Source organism: Rousettus aegyptiacus, unplaced genomic scaffold (assembly GCF_014176215.1).
Source record: "Rousettus aegyptiacus isolate mRouAeg1 unplaced genomic scaffold, mRouAeg1.p scaffold_m13_p_16, whole genome shotgun sequence".
In the NCBI taxonomy this organism is placed as follows: Eukaryota; Metazoa; Chordata; class Mammalia; order Chiroptera; family Pteropodidae; genus Rousettus; species Rousettus aegyptiacus.
The window spans coordinates 33,457,108-33,477,549 of NW_023416291.1; the positions used below are offsets into that span (position 1 = coordinate 33,457,108).

General features: G+C 51.0%; 1 protein-coding gene across 6 annotated transcripts in view; it reads right to left on the bottom strand.

Annotated features, from left to right (window-relative positions):
* The window catches only part of PDE4A (phosphodiesterase 4A), a 37,414-nt gene that overhangs the window by 10,253 nt on the left and 6,719 nt on the right, over window positions 1-20,442 (bottom strand). For 2 of the 6 annotated variants that reach the window (XM_016153484.2, XM_016153478.2), the window contains 5 exons: window positions 5,014-5,205; window positions 4,118-4,154; window positions 3,940-4,010; window positions 3,100-3,149; window positions 2,784-2,896 (listed from right to left, as the gene is read on the bottom strand). In XM_016153484.2, coding sequence (XP_016008970.2) covers window positions 2,784-2,896; window positions 3,100-3,149; window positions 3,940-4,010; window positions 4,118-4,154; window positions 5,014-5,205 — 463 coding nt within the window. Of the gene's footprint in view, window positions 1-909; window positions 2,688-2,783; window positions 2,897-3,099; window positions 3,150-3,939; window positions 4,011-4,117; window positions 4,155-5,013; window positions 5,206-14,023; window positions 14,173-15,472; window positions 15,766-20,442 lie in introns of those variants that run through there. The other 4 variants (XM_016153481.2, XM_036233724.1, XM_016153480.2 and 1 more) reach the window with 4 other exon arrangements.

Genomic DNA, 20,442 nt, shown 5'->3' on the forward strand with positions numbered 1-20,442 from the left:
GCTAGGGTGGGATTGAATAGCGAGCCAAGGAAACACTAGTTCAGTCACCCAGGAGAGAGGGGTTCCTGTCACAGCTCCCCCATCCCCCAACCTCAGGGGTTGGACAGACACCAGATGAAGGGAGTACACTCAGAATCAGGCTTGGAGGCTCCTCCTGGTCCCCCCATGCCACTTCACAGAGCATCTGCTGTGACATTGTGCAAGGAGGAGAAAGGGCATCTCCTCCCCGCCCCCAAGATCCTCCAAAGCACCCCCAAAGCAGGAGCTGTCTCTGTCCAGAGAAGCAGGAGGGTCACTAGGTAGGAAGGATGAGCCCGTATAGCCCACACCCCGGGACAGGGCGCTCACTCCTCCCAGTGCTGCCCAAAGACCCTGGGCATACATAAGGAGACACACATGCGTGCATGCGCACGCACACACGCAAACAAGATGGATCTACAAAGTCACAAACTGTACACTGAGTCACAGATTCCTGTGTCACACAGTTCTACACAGCCCCAGACACACAAATCAAGGGGCCTATGTAATAAGGTGGTCACTGACACTAAGGGTCACATGCCCCAGATAAAACATGCAGATCTGGGCTCACAAACATGCCCAACATACCACGATCAGAGCCATATGATCTTAGACAGGGCCACACTATGACCCAGGCCAACGAGCCTATGGTCAGGCAGCCCTACACCACTGCAGACACATATATGTGTGCTGACAGTCACACCCAGAGAGAGACCCCCAGCCATCTATGCCCAGCCCTGGGCCACACACAGACACACAGTTGTAAGCATTCATCTCCAGGCCACACACGTGCACAGCTGCACACACAAGCCCAGACCAGGGGCTTAAGGGTCAGAGGTCAGAGGGCCACGGCCTGGTCTCCTGCCCATCCTCCACCCCGAGGTCCCCTACCTGGTCCCACCAGCCCACCAGCCATGGCTTGGAGCAGGTTTCGCAGAAGAAATCCACCAAGGGCATGTTGGAGTCTTGGCCCCGCTCAGGGCTGCCGCACACAGAGGCTAGGCTTGGGGAGTCCCAGGGTTAACAGCCACTGTCTGAGGTGGGGGTGGGGTGCTGGGTGGGTGGGCAGTGTAAGGGGGAGCCGCGGAGGGGCCTGGGCCGGCCCAGCAGGGCTGGGGGCTCCCTTCCCCTCCGCGCTCCCGGTGGCAGCCCTGGTTACATGGTCTGCCAGCCCCTGGCCCCTATGGGCCCCTCCACAACAGCGGCTGGAGGCGGCCAGGGACCCCTGCCCATGGGGGGACAGGGCTAGGGTCCCAGGAGGTGGCTTTGGAGGCTCTGGAGGCTCTGGCTCTGTGTATGCGCCTGTGTGTGTGTGTGTGTGTGTGTGTGTGTGTGTGTGTGCAGTGTGTGCTCACTGCAGCACTGGCAGGCTGCATGTGATGTCAGCTGGTGCCGGGGCTTGGGGGGGGGGCGTTAAAGGGGCATTAGAGCTCACGGACCTCAGCCAGGACTCAGGTGGGGCTACCTAGGGATGGGCAGGGCAGCACACACCCCTCAAGGGGGTATGCCCATTCCATAGACACACTCAGAGACAAAGACACACATCCAGATGTTCCACACACTCATAGACACACACTCTGAGACACACCTTCCACTCCAACACAGCCAGACACTTGATACACTTGAATACACACAAATACTCAAATGCTTTCAACCCTACACAGACCTCCATCCGACATACACAGCCTCAACTCTAATGTACGATAAATTTACAGATATACAGTTGAGTACACAGAGATACAAATGCCTTCAGACATGCCCTTTCCAAAAACATGGATCCGCACCAGACATGGAGACACACACTGAGGGACAGACACCAAGACACTAGACACACACATACTCAGCACACTTATAGACACACTTTCAAATAAACACAAATACCCATGTAGCCTTAGACACAAATGTACCCTGACAAATCCATAAAGGTATATGTACACACATACATACATCACTGACACACACTCGCAGATTCACATTCAAAAACACAGTCACATTCTCAGATGCTCAACACACAATCAACCTCAGACTCATATGTTCCCAGACAAACCTCCACCCACAGGTGTATGGACCTCTCCAACAAAAACATCCCCACCTGCACACTTATTTCCTAATAGGCATCCTCCCACAAGAGGCTGCCACCATGCTGCACAACTCTAGGAAGCATCATTTGCACTGCCTGCTTCCTGAATGGTGCCCCCTGGAGTTGTGTATTGCACAGCCTGCACAGCTGTACATGGAAGCCTTGCACCCTCCCCAGCAGCCCTGCAAGCATACACACATAGTCACAAACACATGAAGATTCACACTCACATTCCCACCTGGACCAACTCACACCTACAGATATGTATACTCCTCTGGTACAGCCCCACACACTTACAGTCCCAAATAATCACCTGTCCACACCCACACACTGTCCACAGGTTCACATCTGTACAGCCCTCCTGATGGAACCTCTGAGAACATATCCACACCTGACACTGCAAATGCGTAGCCAACAAGTCAACAGCCGCCACAGATAACACACTTATAGACCGTACAAGCATAGAACCCCTCCCCAAGAGAGATGCTTGCCTACCAACAGACATGTAGCCAGACACACATACACTCACACACACCAGACTCCCTAGGCCCTGGAAAACTTAATCTATAGAAGCTACAAAGTCTTGAAGTTGCTGCCCAGGCATAGGCCTGGCCCAGGGATTGACCCCGCCCCATAGGCCCCATCCAAGGATGGGCCCCGCCCTGCCAGACCCAGGCCCAAATACCTTGTGGGACGCCATCTCGCTGACTGAGCGGTAGGTCTGCATGGTCTCTAGCTGCTCCAGACACCAGTCTAGCTCCTCCAATGTCTCCCGGGCCAGCTGCTGACATGTCTCCTCTGGAGAAGGGGCAGCAGGGGAGGTGACTGAGAGGATCCACAGGCAGACCCGCAGAGGCCCCAGCCCGTAGTGATGGAGGTCTACTAGGTAAGTAGGTTGCTAGGAAAGCAGAGTGAGTTAACCACCCCAGGGGTCAACCACCCCAGGGACCCTCACCAAGGCAGTAAGAGGGTCCCCTTCCATTCTCCCCAGGCTTAGGTACCTGACAGCGTAGCCTTGCAGACAGGGATTGGGCCACTCAGCGGGGACCGCCTGCAAAGAAATGGGGCTACAGTGCCAGCCCGGGGTCCTCCAGATCCCTGCCACTCCTTCTCCATGAAGAGTGGATATTCCTTTTACTGATCACTCACTGTGTCCCAGACATGCTGCCATGTACTCTGCCTATAGTCTCTCACAGAGCCCCACAAGAACCCAGTTTACAGACAAGGAAACTGAGGCTCAAGGAGGTGAACCAGCTTCCTGTGAACCATGGCTGATCAGCTATAGAATCAAGTCATGTGTCTCCAAAGTTCCTGCTTCTTGACCATCCCTCCACTCTATTCCTTGAACCTTCTGAAGGTGGCTCTGATCCCTTACTCCCGGACGGACCAGCAGCTCTCAGCCACACCTGACCCAAAATAAGAACCACTACTATATAGCGAGCACTTATGACGTGCTGGGCAATGTTCTATATATCATCTTTGGACTCCTCACAGCAGCTAACTGTCGGAGGCGCTATTAAATCCCCATTTTATGGAGGGGGAACAGAGGCACCACAGGATGCTATTTGCCCAGCAAGTTGCCATGAGGGCAGCAGAGGTTTTGAGGCTATGGGTGGTCAGCAACCCTGTGTCAGACCCCTGGGTCTTTATTTATAGAAGTTTTTGTGTCTTAGGAATTTGAATTACAATGGTTTACTAGCTCAGAGGGAACTGTTGCCTAAACAGAGACTCAGAGAGGTAAAGTGCAAGTTCCTGCCTGAAGTCACACAGCAGAGCTGAGAATGGAACCCAGGGGTGCTTAGCCTTATGATCATGGTCGTTGGGGCCCAGCCTCGACTTACTTGTTGCTGGGAATGGGCACATTGGTCAGGAGTGAGAAGTTGCTGCGGACGCTCCGGAGACTGGCCAGCACCTGGGACCAGGAGCAGCAGTGAGGGGAGGGTGGATGGGGCTGGGCCCCCATCCCCAAGTATGGAGGAGGATTAGAGTCCCTTCCCTCCTTTAGTGGAGGGGTCTCACCTGAGCAAATGGAGTCACGATAAGGTCCTCGGCATGCCTGTAATCAAGGACAGGGGCAGGTCAGAGGGCCTCTCAGTGGGATGCCACCAAAGGACCTGGGAGGAGAGAAGCTGGGGGCCAGAGAAGCAACTCTCTAGGGTGGACACTCTGGGAGCTGGGCCCGGGGAGGCTGGCGGGCACTGGGGGCTCTGTGGGCTTGGGGAAGAGGGCACTTACTCCTCACAAAGATGGACACGCAGCAGGGGCAGGTCCTGAAGGAAATGGCGGTCAAGGAGAAAGGCTGAAGTGGGTGTGTGGGGTGGTGGATGCACTGCAAGGGCTGGGCCTGGTGAGGGCAGTGGGTGGGGCGGAGCCTAGGGGGCTGAGGTGGGTGCCTTGATGGCCAAAAGTAGGGCTGGAAGCTCCAATAAGAGGGGAGAGGGCTGACCAGGTCTGGGGTGTGCTCACACCTCAACAAGTGGTCAGGATAAGGGGGACTGGCTTAGGGAAGGCTGGAGGAGGAAAAGAAGAGGGGTCAGCCAAGGCAGACACTGGGAGGAAGTGGCAGCAGGGAGGGGCTCAAGCGGGGGTGCTCCCTCCTTGCTGGAGACACAGGCTGAGGTGAGGCCAAGCCCCCACAGCCCATGGGTAGGTTGGGCAGGTGGGGACTATATGGACATGGGTGGAAGCTGGGCCTGAGGGGAGGGCTCAGTGTTGCTGGGGGTGGGGAGAGATAGGGTGGGCACTCACTGAGAAGACCTGCTATAAAGGGACTGAGCCCTTGATGGAGGAAGGGGGCTATTTACTGGGGAGGACAGGTCTGGGGGCTTGGGCAGTACCCCCTTCCTGCTGGGAAGGGCGGCTTGTGGTAGGGCCAGGCCTGGAAGAGGTAGCAGGTGGGATTAGGGGATGCTCACGCCTCGCTGGTGACTGACGAGTTCCGCGACATAGTCTTGGGTGACATGTCATAGTCGCTATCTGAGCGGTAGAGGAAAGATTCACGGCGCTGGCTAGTGGCTGCCCCAGCATGCAGCACAAGGCCCGGGCTCGCCTGCGAGTCCAGGGGGCTGCGGCCTGGTGAGGGTGTAGGTCCATTCTCTGCCTCGAAGCTGCAGGGGCAGGCAGAAACAGTGGTCATGGGGCTCAGAGGGCATCAGGGAGGTTAAGAGGAACAAGGAGGCTGAGGGAATTCCTGGCAGAGATGGGAGGCAGATAGAGGACATTAAAGAAAGACAGACACCTTGAAAGAGAGCAGAGACAAAGACTTGCAGAGGTCAGTTACTGAGAGCCTTTGTGAGCCAGGCCCTGTTGCAGGTGTTGAAGACACAGCAATGACCAAGACAGACCATGATCTTCCCCTCATGGAGATAACATGGGGAAGGCTAAACTATAAACAAGTTAACTAGTGAGAATGTATACTCCAAAAGTTGTGAGATCCTCCTTGGCTCTACTCTTCTCTTTGCACTTAAAATCAGGCTTGCTTCCCAAATGTATTCAGAATCTGTCTACTTCTCACTCCTCCCTGGCCAGCCCCCATCATCATTTGCCTGGATCAGTGCATTCACCTCTGCCCTGGTCCCTGCCTCCTGTTTTTGCCCCTCAGTCTGTTCCCCTCTTAAGCAGACAGAGGTAGCCTGTGAACACCTGAGTTAGGTCGCATCCCTCCACTGCGCAGAACCTTCTTAGGTCCCTAGCTCACTCAGAGCAAAAGCCAAAGTCCGCACTATGGCCCACAAGGCTCATTGCCCTGTGACTTCCCACTCTGCCCCTCATTCACTCTGCTCCAGCCAAAATGCCTCCTCACTATTCTCTAAACATTCCAGATACAGTCCTGCCCCAGGGCCTTTGCTCAAGCTGTTTCCCCTGCCCAGATCGCCAGTGGATCCTCTTTCACCTCCTTCAAGCCTCAGCTCAAATGTTGCCTCTTCAGGGAGGCCTCCCTTGAGTAATCCATCTAAAATTCCAATCCTTGGCCTAATATTTCATATTTCCCTTCTTTAAAAAACTCTACTTACCTGACATATTCTATGTTTTACTTCTTTATTATTTGTTTTCCCTTCCAAAACTAAGCACTGAATATCAGGGATTTTTGTCCGCTTTGTTCACTGCTGTACCCCTTGGTATCCCTTGAGCCAAGACCATGGCCTGGCACATAGAGGGTAGTCAATAAGTGTTTACTGATGAATCATAAAATGAGTGAGTGAGTGAATGAATGAATGAATACATGAACTGGATTGTGCCATGCAGAGAATTAAAACTAGGTGGATGACTGCAAGTTACTGGAGAGATGATTTTAGCAGCTGTGGTTGAAAAAGGCCTGTCTGAGGAGGTGACATCTGAGCCAGACCTCAAAGATGAGAAGGAGCAGGCCACGGGTCAGGAGGTAGTGGAAAGCACTCGAAGGTGAGGGAACAGCAAGTGCAAAGACCCTGGGGCAAGATTCAATTTTTGTTTGAGGGCCAGCAAGGAAGCTGATGTGGCTGGAATGGAGATACAGACAGACTAGGACAGAGATAGAGCTACAGAGAGGGGAAACAGTGGGGCTCCAGCCTAGGGGCACTGGCAAGACCAAGGCCCTCAGAATGAGGCAGGGAGATGCTGGCTATGCCACTTTCAAAAATGAGAACAACCACCTCCTCCAGGTGACCAGTATTAACAGGGGTTAAACGCTGAAAACAATGCTCTGCACAGAGCTCAAAAAACATTGGTAATTCTAAGTCAATCAGCCCCACATAAGCCACTTAGGGAATGAACTCAGCAGGACAGTCAATATGGAGAACCGAGCGTGAGAACGGGAGTTGTGTGTCCGCAACGTGCTATTTGGCCTTGGGAAAGCCACTGTCCTCTCTAGTCTGTTACTCCATTGTTCGAGTGAGGAGGTTAGACTGGTGAGCAGACTTTAGGCTATACTCTGCGGGTACAAGGAAGTAGCGAGAAAAAACAGAATTCTCCCCTTCCTGGTCTACCTATTGCGAGTCAGCATAAGATTGTATTTGAATAGTCCCTCTGCTAAGAAATAAGTTTGAATTCTCTTAGACCAGGACAGTGATACCAGCTTCCATAAACTGAGAAAAAAAATGAATTTTTTTCTAGGGTAGTTCTGGGGGATGGGGTGGAGGAATGGGGAGAGAACTGCATTAACTCTATTTTACAGGTGAAGAAGCAGGTACAGAGAGGAGAATGATCAGCTCTGGGTCACACAGCAAGACCACGGTGGGGTCAGAATTTGAACCCAAGTCTTGTGACTGCTGCGACCGAAATGTTAACTGCTGTCCTCTGCCTACCTGACTCCATCAGAGCATATTCCTCCCCTTAGAAAAAATGTTCCAGGGAGCCAGGCAGCCAACACTAAAAGCAGAGTAGGGCTGGGGCCCTGAGTAACCAGACAGTCCAATTTTAGGAAAGAAACCTGAAATTTTACATAGTCAAAAATTTAAACTTCTTTTAAAAACAAACTTCGAAAAACTTTTAAAAATACTATGAAAACTTATACTCTAAAAAAAAAGACACTGTCAAGAGAATAAAAATACAAGCTATGGACAGGGAGAAAATACATGACAAAGAACTTGATCCAGAATATATAATGAACTCCCAGAACTCAATAACAAGAAGACAAACAACCCAATTAAAAAATGAGCAGAAGTTTGGACAGTTCACCAGAGAAGATATCTATATGGCAAATAGCACAGGAAACATCATTTGTCCTTAGGGAAATGCAAATTAAAACCATGAACTATCACTTCATACCTACTAGGATGGCTAAGACAAAGAAACAAATAAAAACTGACTATAATAAGTGGTAGGAAGGATTCAGCTGGAGCCCTCATTCGCTGCTGGTGGAAATACCAAGTGATACAACTACTCTAGAAGAGAGCTGGTCAGTTTCTTATGCAAATAAATGCATACTTACTGTATGATTCAACAAATCCACTTTTATGTATTTACCCAAGATGAATGAAAATATATTTCCACTCAAAACCTGCAGACCAATGTTTATAGAAGCTCTGTTCATAATCACCAAATACTGGAAACAACGAAACCAAACGCACACCAATGGGTGAATGGGGAAATTGTGGCAGATCCACACCCTGCAATGCTATTCAGCAATAAGAAAGGAAAACACACACACACACACACACACATTTGGTCTCTGCCCTGTTTTCCTGGTATACAGTTCCTAAAACCCTGGGAATCTCAGAAGTGAAAGGTGTTTTTTTGTAAGCTAATGAGATAACTGCCTGCTAGGGACTCCCAGATAGTCTTGGGATGGGGGTGCCACTTACCAGGGAAGACAACCATGTAACTTTAGAGGACTGTAACTTTCAACTCCGTTCCCATACCTCCAGGTCTAGAGAGGCTGGAGGTTGTGTTAATTACCAATGGAATGGCCAATTACCTAATCAGAACAAAACATCCCCGCCCCCCCAAATCCCTAAAGGACATGGTTTAGAGAGCTTCTGGGTTGGTGAGCACATAGAGGACCTGGGAGGGTGGCAGGCACATGGAAGAGAGGCCAGGAAGCTCCCTGTCCCTCTCCCACATACAACTCTTCTCTTTGGCTATTCTTGAGTTATATCTTTTATAATAAACCGGTAACCTAGTTTGTAAAATTTTCCTAAGTTATGTGAGCCATTCAAGTAAATTATCTAACCTGAGGAGGAAGGCTAAGAGAAAGAAGCCAGTGATGAGATTACATGTGTCAAAACTCATGGAACTGACTAATAATTGAATTTAGCAAAGTTGCAGGATACAAAATTAACACAGAAAAATTAATTGCTTTTCTATACACTAATAGCGAACAATCCAAAAAGAATATTACAAAAACAATTCCATATACAATAATATCAAAATAAATAAGATACCTAGGAATAAACTTAACTAAAGAGGCAAAGCCTTGTACACTGAAAAATACAAAATATTGCTGAAAGAAATTAAAGAAGACACAGATAAATGCAACGACATCCCATATTCATTGATTGAAAGATGTCAGTGCTACTGCAAAATAATCTATGGATTCAATGCAATCCCTATCAAAATCCAACAACATTCTTTGCAGAAATAATTAAAAAAAAAAAGAGTCCATGCTAGAATTCACATGGAATCTATAGGGACACTGAATAGCCAAAATAATCTTTAAAAAGAAAAACAAAGTTGGAAAACTCACACTTACTGATTTCAAAACTTATGGCAAAGGTACAGTAACCAAAACAGTGTGGTACTGCATAGGCAGACATGTAGACCAATGGAACTAAACAGAGAGCCTAGAAATAAACCCTAACATATATGGCCAAATAATTTTTGACAAATGTGCCAAGACTATTTAATGGGAAAAGGACTGTCTTTTCAACAAATCATGCCAAAAACTGATTACCAACATACAAAAGAATGACGTTATACAAAAAGAAACCCAAATGGATCAAATACCTAAACATAAGAGCTAAAACTATAAAACTTTTAGAAGCTTCACGACATTGGATTTGGCAGTGATTTCTTGGATATGATACCAAAAGCACAAACAACAAAATAAAAAAATAAATTGGACTTCATCAAAAGTAAAAACTTTCGTGTCTCAAAGAATACAATTCAGAGTGAAAAGGCAATCCACAAAATGGGAGAAAATTTTTGCAAATCACATATCTGAAAAAGGATTTATATCTAGAATATATAAAGAACTAAAACAACAACAGCAACAAAAAACAAACAAGCCAATTAAAAAGTGGGCAAAGGACTTAAACATTTCTCCAAAGAAGATATACAGAAGGACAATAAGCACATGAAAAGATGATCAACCCTATTAGCCATTAAGGAAAGGCAAATCAACCACAGTGCCATACTGCTGAACACCCATTAGGAGGGCTATTATTTGTTTGTTTGTTTATACCAAATTTATTAGGGGGTGACATTGGTTAATAAAATTATATAGGTTTCAAGTGTACAATTCTATAATACATCATCTGTATATGGCATCGTGTGTTCATCACCCAAAGTCAAATCTCCTTCCCGCACCATATACTTGACCCCTTTTACCTTTATCTACCTCCCTCCCTCTCCTTTCCTTCTGGTGACCACTAAACTGTTAATCTGTGTCTATGAGTTTTTGTTTGTTTGTCATGTTTGTTTGTTACTTTCAGTTTTATATTCCACATGTGAGTGAAATCATATGGTTCTCAACTTTTTCCATCTGACTAATTTGCTTAGCGTGATATTTTCAAGATCTACCCATGTTGTCACAAATGGCAGTATTTCATCTGTTCTTATGGCTGAGTAATATTCCATTGTATATATGTACCACACCTCCTTTAGCTAATCATCCATCAAAGGACACTTTGGTTGTTTCCATGTCCTGGCCACTGTAAATATTGCTGCAATGAACATAGAGGTATTTATATCTTTATGAGTAAATGTTATCAAACTTTTTGGGTAGACAGATACCCAGAGGGGTTGCTAGGTCATCCTTAAATTTTTGAGGACCCTCTATACTGTTTTTCATAGTAGCTACATCAGTTTTCATTCCAACCAACGGTGTACAAGGGGTCCCTTTTCTCCACATCCTCGGCAACACCTGTTCTTTTCTTTTTGATAATAGCTATTCTAACAGGTGTGAAGGAGGGCTATTATTTTTTAAAAAAATGAAAATAACAAGGGTTGGTGAGGATGTAGAAAGATTGGAATACTTATGCATCATTGGTGGGAATGTAAAAATGGTGCAGGCAATGTGGAAAACAGTTTGGCAGCTCCTCAAAAATTTAAGTATAGAATTACTATGTGATACAGCAATTCTACTTCTAGAAGTGAAAGCAGGGGCTCACACAGTCATTTGTACACCAATGTTCATAGCGGCAGCATTCACAATATAGCCAAAAGGTGGAAACAACTCCTGTCCATCAACGGGTGAATAAATGGAGAAAAATCTCACACACACACACACACACACACACACACTGGAATATTATTCTGCCTTAAAAAGAAATTCTGACACATGCTACAACATGGATGAACCTTGAAAATATGCTAAATGACATAAGCCAAACACAAAAGAACAAATATTGTGCAATTCCACTTATATGAGTCCCCTAGAAGAGTCAGCTTCATAGAGACAGAAGGTAGAATGGTGGCTGCCAGGGGCTGGGGAAGGGGGACGGGGAGTTAGTATTTAATGGACAGAGTTTTATTTAAGGAAGATGAAAAAGTTCTGAAGACGGATGGTGGTGATGGGTGCACAACAATGTGAGTGTACTTAATGACACTGAATTGTACACTCAAAAATGGCTAAAATGGGAAATTTTATGTTACTTATATTTTACCACAATAAAAAAAACTTTGTATAGATGTATACTAAAAAGGGCACATTTAATATATGTTAATCTTTTAAATAAATTTTAAAAACACACCTTATGATAGAATACTTCATCATGAGCTTGGGCCTTTGATGCTGATGCCCATGTACTGAGCTCCTGTTGTGTATGGGGTGCCAGGTTGGACCCTTTGGGCATGTAGTAACAAGACACTTACTGAGTACTCACTGTGGGCCTGGCATTATCGAAGTGCTTTACGCACATGAATCCAGTTATGTCTCCCCCAAACTCTGTGAGTTGTGTTCCATTGACATCCCTGTTAGATGAGGAGACTGAGGTACAGAGGGGCTGGGAGGAGTTGGTGGCCTCCATGTCTGAGAACCATGTCCTGTCTCCCAAGGCCCAGCCTGGATTTTTTTTTTGGCTCTGCTGAGTGTCACTGGGAAGGGGAGTGAGCCATACCTATGTAGGTAGGACCCCTCCCCTGCCCCAAGAACTGAAGTGCAGACCCAATCCCCCCAAGAGCATCCAACTATCATCTCAGGCAGCTTACTAAAGCCCCAGGGGACTCAGCTCACTGCAAGCAGAAGCCCGGAGACCAGGATGGGAAGAGGCTCTCTGGGGCCCTGCTGTTTGTGCTTCCAGGAGCTATGTCCCCTGGGCCATGAAAGGGCAGAGGGAAGGGGATTCAGCCTGTTGAACTGCAGCCTGCGAATGATGGGGTCTCAGCTACTCCCCAGAATCAGATCCTCAGGCGGTGGGGTGTCACCCTTCCCTGGCCTGCAGCTGCTCAGGGTGACCCAAAATCAGGCTAGAGGCTGCACCAGAGATGTCCCAATGGACCCAAAGTCACATACCAGAGACAAGGGCATCCAGCAGGCCCTGACATCACAGCCAAATGCCCGGACACTCCATCAGAAGGAAAAGGACGGGCCCAAGGCTCTCCTAAGACAGGATGACTACAGCATTCTCAGGCAACACTGCTATCTGCCTCCACCCCTCTGGGGCCTCTAGGCCTGTACGCCTGGGCTCCCAAGCATCAAATTGGGCCTCTGGAGGACTGTGCAGCCCAGGCTTCAGAGAGTTCTGCTGCAGGGGTCAATGAGAAACAAACAAGCTGGGGTGGGGGTGGGGGGTGGCAATGAACGGGACATGCCCCAGTTGGTAAAAATCATAAGAACAATGAAAGTAGCCAACTACTCTTAGGTGTGCCACACACTAGGCACTGCACTGGGCATACACACCCATCTCCACTTTCCACAGAGAAGCTGAAGCAGAGAGGATGAATAACTTGGTTGGTGGTAGAGCAAGGATTTGAACCTAGGCAGCTGGGCTACAAAGCTGCATGCTAAATCACTGCATGTGCATCTCCCCTTGACCAGGCCTGGTGTCTCCCCAGGCTCTGCCCCACTCTATCTGACTCCTTTGTAGGAGGTGCTCGGCCTGGCATTTGCTTTGTGAAGGTCACAGAGAGGTTGAGGGCGGCCACTGGTGTGTGTCTGCCAAGCAGGCGCATGGTGCCAGGTGACACGGCTGTTAGTGGGGTTGGGTGTATGGGGAGGGTCTGTGCAAGTGTGAGTTGGAGGGCAGTGTTCAGGAACACCCATGTTCACAGAGATATCTGCGTGGATTTGTGTGTGTGTGTGTGTGTGTGTGTGTGTGATCTGTTCACAGTGCCTGCATGGATCTGTATGTCTGTGTGACTCTGTGAGGGTGTACCTGTGTGCTGCACATGCACTGTGACTATCCCTGACTCCTGAGTGGGTATCAGGTGTGCTGTGTGCAGGCGGAATCAAGCCTGGTGTGTGCTGCGGTGAGAGTGTGCTCCCACAGGCAGTGCGGTGTACACAAGACTTGTGAGGCTGGGGTTACTGTGGTCTGTGTGTCACTGTGGCCATGGGTCAACTGTGGGGTTCTATTTGTGTCCCCCCCAGTCAGGAGACCCATGCCTACTACAGTAAACATTGGGTGACCCCAAGTGCCCTGTGCTAGGGTTTGTTCATGTCATGTGTGGCTGTGTATGTGGAGTGTGTATGTCCATTTTGGGGAGCGTGTGTGTGTCCAGGTGTCTGAAGGAGTTGGTGGAGAGGACCAAGAACATGGCTGGAGTATCCAAAGAACTCTTGAGACCCTAAATGCCACTTCTCTGTCCCAGCACTGTCCAGGGGATCCTAACTACCCCCACCCCAGGCGTTCTAGCAAGAACCTCCTCCCCACCCCCACCCTAGCTTGGTTTTCGGCCTGGCAACCCCAGCAAGGAGGGAGGAAGGGTAAGGCTGGAAGGACCTGGCTGGAGGCTGGTGGCCAGGGAGTGGAGCCCAGGTGACCTTGGACACCCATACTTGCTGCCATGGTGAGTGCCAGAAGCCCAGGTTTAGGGGCACCAAGAAGGTGAAAGGATCCTTCACCTTGGGTAGGCAGAAAAGGGGCAAGACCCAGCACTCATTTTTTAAGCCACCACCTGCAGGTAGCCCACAGCAGCACCCAGATCTGTAGGACCAGGGAAAAGGGTGGGGCTGAAGGCAGACCCTGAAAAACACTTTGGAGACTCCCCAAGGCAAACTAGGATACCCCACCAGCGCAGCCAGAGCCCTCTGGTGGAAAAGGAGGGGACTGGCTGCGGGCCACCCACCTGACAGATCTGCCTGGAGGGTGCCAACAGGTGTCCTCGTCGCTGAAGGAGAAGTGGAACAGGGACTCACAGCCTGCGTGTGGCAATGCTAGGACAGGGGGCCGGGGCCGGGCCCGGCGGGCTGCAGTGGAGCGCATGGGTGCCAAGAGCTGTAGGAACGCGCATGGGGACAGCTGCACCGTGCTGTGGCGTGCACTGCTCGCCAGGCCCGAGGTGTGGGCGGCCACAGGCGCTGCCTCCACACCTGCCCTCCCGGTGATCCCCCAGGCAGGGCTTCTCCGGTCCACAGCGCTGGGGCGAACTCTGCGCCTGCCTCCTCTTGCGGGACCCCGAGGAACTCTGCGCACTTCCCGCCTGCCTCCCTTCCCCGGAGCCTCAGGGCGGAGGAGGGGCAGGGGGGGCGGAGGGGGGTGCCCCGGGCTCCGGTTTCCCAGGCTCCGGGCCCGCCCCCCCCGCCCCTCCCCGCCCCCCGCCTCTGGCCCCGCCTTCCTCCCTCCTTGTCTTGACGTCGAGCTGGGCCTGCTGGAGGTCTCCGAGCGCGGTGCGCCCCCGCGGGGACCAGAGGCCTGCGCCGGCAAAGTGCGAGGTCCGGTGACAAAAACCCGGGGGAGGGACGACGGATGCGGGGGAGGTGGGGCTGGAAGACGGAGCACAGACAGGAGACACACCAAGAAGTGGAGACAGAGACACAGAAAGAAAGCCGGAGAGAGGCACTGATTTGCCCCATCACCCCCTCCCTGACCCTATGCAGGGCTCCAAGGGCCCCGACCCTCTCGTCCTCTCTTCTCTCCCCGCCGCATGTCTCCCTGTCTGTGTCTCCAGACTCTGATTCTAAACCAGTGTGCACGGAGGGTAAGGGAAAAGGGGCCGGTAGAGGACCCTCTCCCGGCTTGGGAGAACTCGCAGCGCCATCCCGCGCCCGCTTCCGTTTCCAGGATAAAGGGACACTGGGAAGTCAGGGCAGATGTGGCCACTAGGCAGAAAAGGGGCTGTTCGCCCCCGCAGTCCACCCAGGTCTGGCCAGGAAGGGAACTTCCATTTGCCCTCGGTGCCCAGTGCAAGCGGTGACCAGAGAGCCTTCTGGCAAAGCAACCCTGAGGGCACCGCTCGCCTCATCTCAACGGGCCGGGCCGTTAGACTGAGGCCAACAGAACTAAACACGAGTCCTCAAATCACCCTGGGTGACAGGTTGGCCTCACTCCTCCAAAGCCTGACCGCAGCCTCAGGTCTGCACAGGAAATGGGAGGAACGTAGCGTTTATTGAGCGCCTACTGCATGCCCTATCAGATGTCTCCACAGCAACCTTGACGGTTGGGATGATTTTTATCGCTGTCTTAATGACGGAAGAGGAAAAGTGAGGCTGGGCAGAGCCAGCTACGAACCCCAGACACCAGCGCGCGCCAGGTGACCAGGGGACACTGGAAACCACGGCCACCTGGGCGCACTTACCCAGCCCACGCCTGGTGGCCGAACTCCTGTAAGTTACGGAAAAGCCGAAGGCGCCTGCGGAGGGTTGGGGATGGGCTGGCGAAGAAGACGGGCGAGGAGGGTGGCGAACGTGGCCAGCGGGGCGCGCGCGGGGCTGGGGGCTCGGGCAAGAACGCCTCGTCCTCAGCCACCGCTGCGGCTGCCGCTGCTGGGAAGGCCACTGGCTGCAGCTCGGGAATGCAGCCCAGGCCGCGCGGCCACGCCATGGCCACGGGGGGCGCGGGGCGGCCCAGCCTTGGCGAGCGCTGGGGAGCAGCGCCGCCCGCGCGGCCCACGCAGGCCGGCCACCCAGCCCTGAGGCCCACGGGCCCCACCCCGCCGGCCGCCTCGGCCCTTCCGGCTTCACGCTGGGGCCGCCCCTGGGGCGGGGTTGGGCTTGGAACGACCGCAGGGCTGCAGCAGGGACATCCCGTACACCCCAGGGCCCTCCACAGTCCCTCTGACGTCCTCACAATCGCCGAAGGCGTCTCTATAAACACTTGGGACGCCTTCGAAATCTCTGGGGGCACTCTCACAATCCCCGTGGTGTTGAGAGGCCCACAGACTTCGGGGATGTCCCTAAAGTCCTTCAGACGTCTCCATAACCCCTTCAGACGTCTCCATAACCCCTGAGATGCCCCCACACAACCCAAGGTATCCCTGAAATCCATGGGCCCTCACAGACTTTAGGACACTCCAATAGCTCCCAAGATGTCCTCTAGTAGTGTCCTCATTGTTTCTGACACCCCTACAAACCTCGGGGGCACCCCAAGAATGCATGGGCACCCCTAGGATGCAGCTACAAATTCCAAAGGTGCTCTGAGAAACACGAGAAACCCCTGCAGATCTCAGGACCTCCACTACGATTCCTCAGATGTTGCCCAAATCCTCTAGAGCAGAGGTCCCCAACTTTTAGGCACCATGGGCTGATCCTCCTATGAGAATCTAATGCCTGATGATCTGAGGTGGAACAGAGCAAAGTGGTGATGCTAGTGCTGGGGAGCGGCTGCAAATACAGATGAAGCGTCACTCGCTCACCCGCTGCTCACCTCCTGTGCAGCCAGGTTCCTAACAGGCCATGAACCAATACAGGTCCATGGCCTGAGGGTTGGGGACCCTTGCCCTAGGGCACCTCGCCATCCCTGAGTCATGCAGAGACCTCCAGAGTACCATTAGAATCCCCCACAGCCATAAACATTCTCACAGACATCAGCATGAGGGCCCCCAAAATCCTAGGATCCCTCACAGACCCAGGAATGTTTTCGCTGTCCCTCAGATATTCTCCAAGCCTTGAGCATCTCCACAGCATCCTGCAAATGCAGAGAACTCCCCAACATAACCTCAGGGGCACCTTCAGAATCCAACATGCACCCACAGTCTTTGGTGACCCCTCCAGAATGGTCCCCCACAGCTTCTGAGACATGTCTTATAACTCTTAAAGATATTCCTTAGAATCTCTGAAGCACCTCTTAGAATTGGAGCCCCCGCAGTTCATAAGATGACCCCAAGAACCCAACCTCTCCTCAGTGCTGACTCCCACGCAGGCACAGTAGTACACAGGCATGGGGATTTTCTGAGACCCCAATGGTGGCTCTGCATGCCAAACCACTGACTCTGTGGAAAACATTATACCCTTTCACAGATGAGGAAACTGAGACTCAGAGAGGTGAAGACCCTTAAACAAAGTAAGCCAACTGATTATAATTCCAGACCCTACTCCAACCTGCCTGTAGGGGTTCAGGAAGGGGGAGAAATTTGTTTTAAATAAGAAAAACCAGGCAAATCTCTATTTTAGGGCCTTGCCTCTGTGAATACCTTTTTATTTGTTGGCTCTGCTGTCCTGGGGCCCAGAATCAAATGGCCCAGACTTGACTCTGGCTTCTGGCACTCAGTCATTTGACCTTGGGCCAGTCACTTCTTTTCACTGAGCCTGTTTTCCCACCTGTAAAATGGGTATAATACTATGCACTTCATGGATGGACATATAAAAGTCTCAGAAAAATGTCGACATAGCAAGCACTCACTGAATGTTAGTTACAATTATTATTATTATTTGATAAAATATTTATGGAGCATTTATAACATGCCAACCACTGTCCTAGCCAGAGAATATAGATGATAATGATGGTGATTGCACTGAACCTTCAGAATGCTGGGATTCAGCACCTCTAGCTATAAGCTCATTTAACCCTCACAAAACACCTGCAAAGTGATACTATTGTTCCCATTTTACAGATGGAAAAACTGAGTCTCAGAGAGACACGACCTGCTCAAAGTTACACAGCCAATGAGTGGCTGATTCAGGCTCTAGACCAGTGTTTGTCACCCTGTATTTCATTATTGCTTCCCTAAGGAGTAGACTTTTTACGCATTCCTACCGCCCCCCGCCCGAACACCTCCTCTGTGAAATGTTAATATCACAGATATACTGTATATTTGTTTATGTACTGTGTGCATATTGGGGCTTTGTATATAAAATAAAATTTGTTTCACACATCCACCCCAAGAACCAAATTTTGTCCCCTTATTGGGAATACACAGTTTCTCAGCCTGGTCACTACTGATACTTGGTACCTGATAATCCTTTGTCCTGGACAGGGAAGGAGTGGGGGTAGGTACCCTGTGTGCTTGTAGCAGTAGCAGAATCCCTGGCCTCTACCCCTCGATCGTGACAACTAAAATGTCTCCAGCCATTGCTGCATGTCCTCTGGCAGCGGGGAGAAGGTGGGGGAGGCTACAGAATTGCCCTGGGTGAGAACTCCTGCTCTAAACCCACTAAGACCTATGCACTGGCCACCAGGACCCTTTGGTCCAAGTACAAACAGAAAGGAAGGACATTCACATTGACCCACCCACAGGCTTCCCCTGCATTGTTTTGCTGATCCTGCACAACAGACTTTGGGAATCAGGTTCTTATAGGCCCATTTCAGAGATGGGAAAGCTGAAGTCCAGAGAAGGGAAGTGACTCTGCCAGGGTGACTCAGCCCCAAACAAGCAGATCTAGATTATAAATCCAGTTGTCTGGCTGCAGAAACTGGGATTTGAACCACTAGGCTCTTCACAGTTCAGCTTTCTTCTAGTCTGGTGACCTTTGTCTAGTCCTATGCAGTCAGATGTAAACTGAGGCCTAAAGTTAACCCTGACCTCAACCTATGAGGCCTTACACAAGCTACCCCATTATCTCCCTGCCTTATTTCCTTCCACTTACTTTGTTCACTATGTCCTGCCATACTTGCCCCCCTACTTTTCCTCCAACATATCAGACACAATCCTACCTCAGGACCTTTACGCTGGCTAGTCCCTCTGCTTGTCACTCTCATCCCTCAGACACCCAAATACCATCCTCTCACTTCTTTTAGGTCTCTGCTCAATGTCACCTCCTCAGAGAGGCCTTCCTTGTCCCCGGGGTTCCTCTTTTCTTCATGTCCCATTTGTCACCATCTGGAATGACCATATCCTTTACTTGCTATTTCTTCCTCACCCACTAGTCTGAGAATTCCAAAAGGCAGAGACTGGGTCTATCTCATATCTTTAGTCACAGCCCGAAGATGCTCAATCAATGTGGAATGAATGGTCCTGTTAAAGATGAGGAAACTGATGCTCAGATGGTGAACTTCTTTCCCAAAGTCACACAGTAAGTCAAGGGCACAGACTGGATTTGAGCTTACTCAGGAGTGAAAATAGTGGGCTCAGATGTCCCCCAAAACTGTCTTCGCCCTGCATCTGTGGTTCCTCCAGGCCCAAAACTCCAGTGTCCTGCAACTCTGAGGAGCTTGCAGTCAGTATGTTACTGGTTTAAGGGGGCACCCCCAACAGCCAGGGCCTGGGTTTGTGGTGTAAGGGATGGCCCCCTCCTCTCCGTTGGAGTCATTTTGAGGAAGTATAGTTCTCAAAATACCAGCTCCTGGGCTGCCCAGTTCTGATGTCAGCCGTCTCAGCCTTACCACAGCCCTGGGGTGGGCAGATCTTATTCAGCTCGGTTTACTAATGAGGAAACTGAGGCACAGGGAGGCCTGATCGATGGCCCCAAGTCACACAGAGAGTTAGCAGTCAGAGGCACAACTTAAATCTCATCCACTGGTCTAAAGCCAAGGAGACCTGGTTTTTAACCCCAATTCTGAGACCTCGGGCAAACCACTTCGTCTCTGTTTCCTCAGCAGAAATGGACAGCTAAAGATGTTATGAGTTAAAACGCAGGTTGGTGTTGGGAGGCCCTGGCATGGGCAAGCCCGTGGAGGCCAGATGGCAACTCCGAGTCCGCAACTTTTCTGCAGAGTTCCTCTCCATCTGCCAGGTGCCGTCTCCACCGCGTTTGAATGGCGGATAGAGGATGGGGGTGGCGGCCTGGTCCCCCAACCTACCTGGGGAAGGCGCAGAACTCACCCGCAGCCTGCGGGCGGCCGGCCTGGCGCCCGCATTCCGGAGCGTTCAATAAGCATGAAATAATAATACTAGGCGCCGTGGTGGTGGCAGCGGCGGCGACTTTGCTTTGCTTGGGGTCGAGTCCAGGAGGCAAGACCAGACTCGGAGCGCACCCTCAACCTGTGCCTTTTTCGTCGCCCAGAAGGGGGCGCGCGGAGACAAGGGAGAAGGCAAGGAAGAAGGGAGGGCCAGAGAAAAGGGGAGGAGAGGACTTAAGTGGGGACAGAGAACACCAGCTAGAGATATCCCAGTCAGGCTGGGGAGAGTTTGGGGGTCCAAAGTGAGGCGGGAGAGGTGGAGTCGAAACGTTGGCCCCGCTCTCAGTTAAGGCAAGCGCCCCCCCCCACCTCACCATCAAAGTCCTTCTCTTCCTTATGCTCCATCTGCCTCTTGACAAATCGTGGTGGTGCCGTGACTCAGCCCCGCAGGGCGCCAGGAGCGCAGGCTCATACATCCCCAGGTCCAGAAGGGGGCTGTGGATGCCTTCTCGAATGGGGGGCAGTGCCCTCTCTCTGGGAATTTCTGTGACT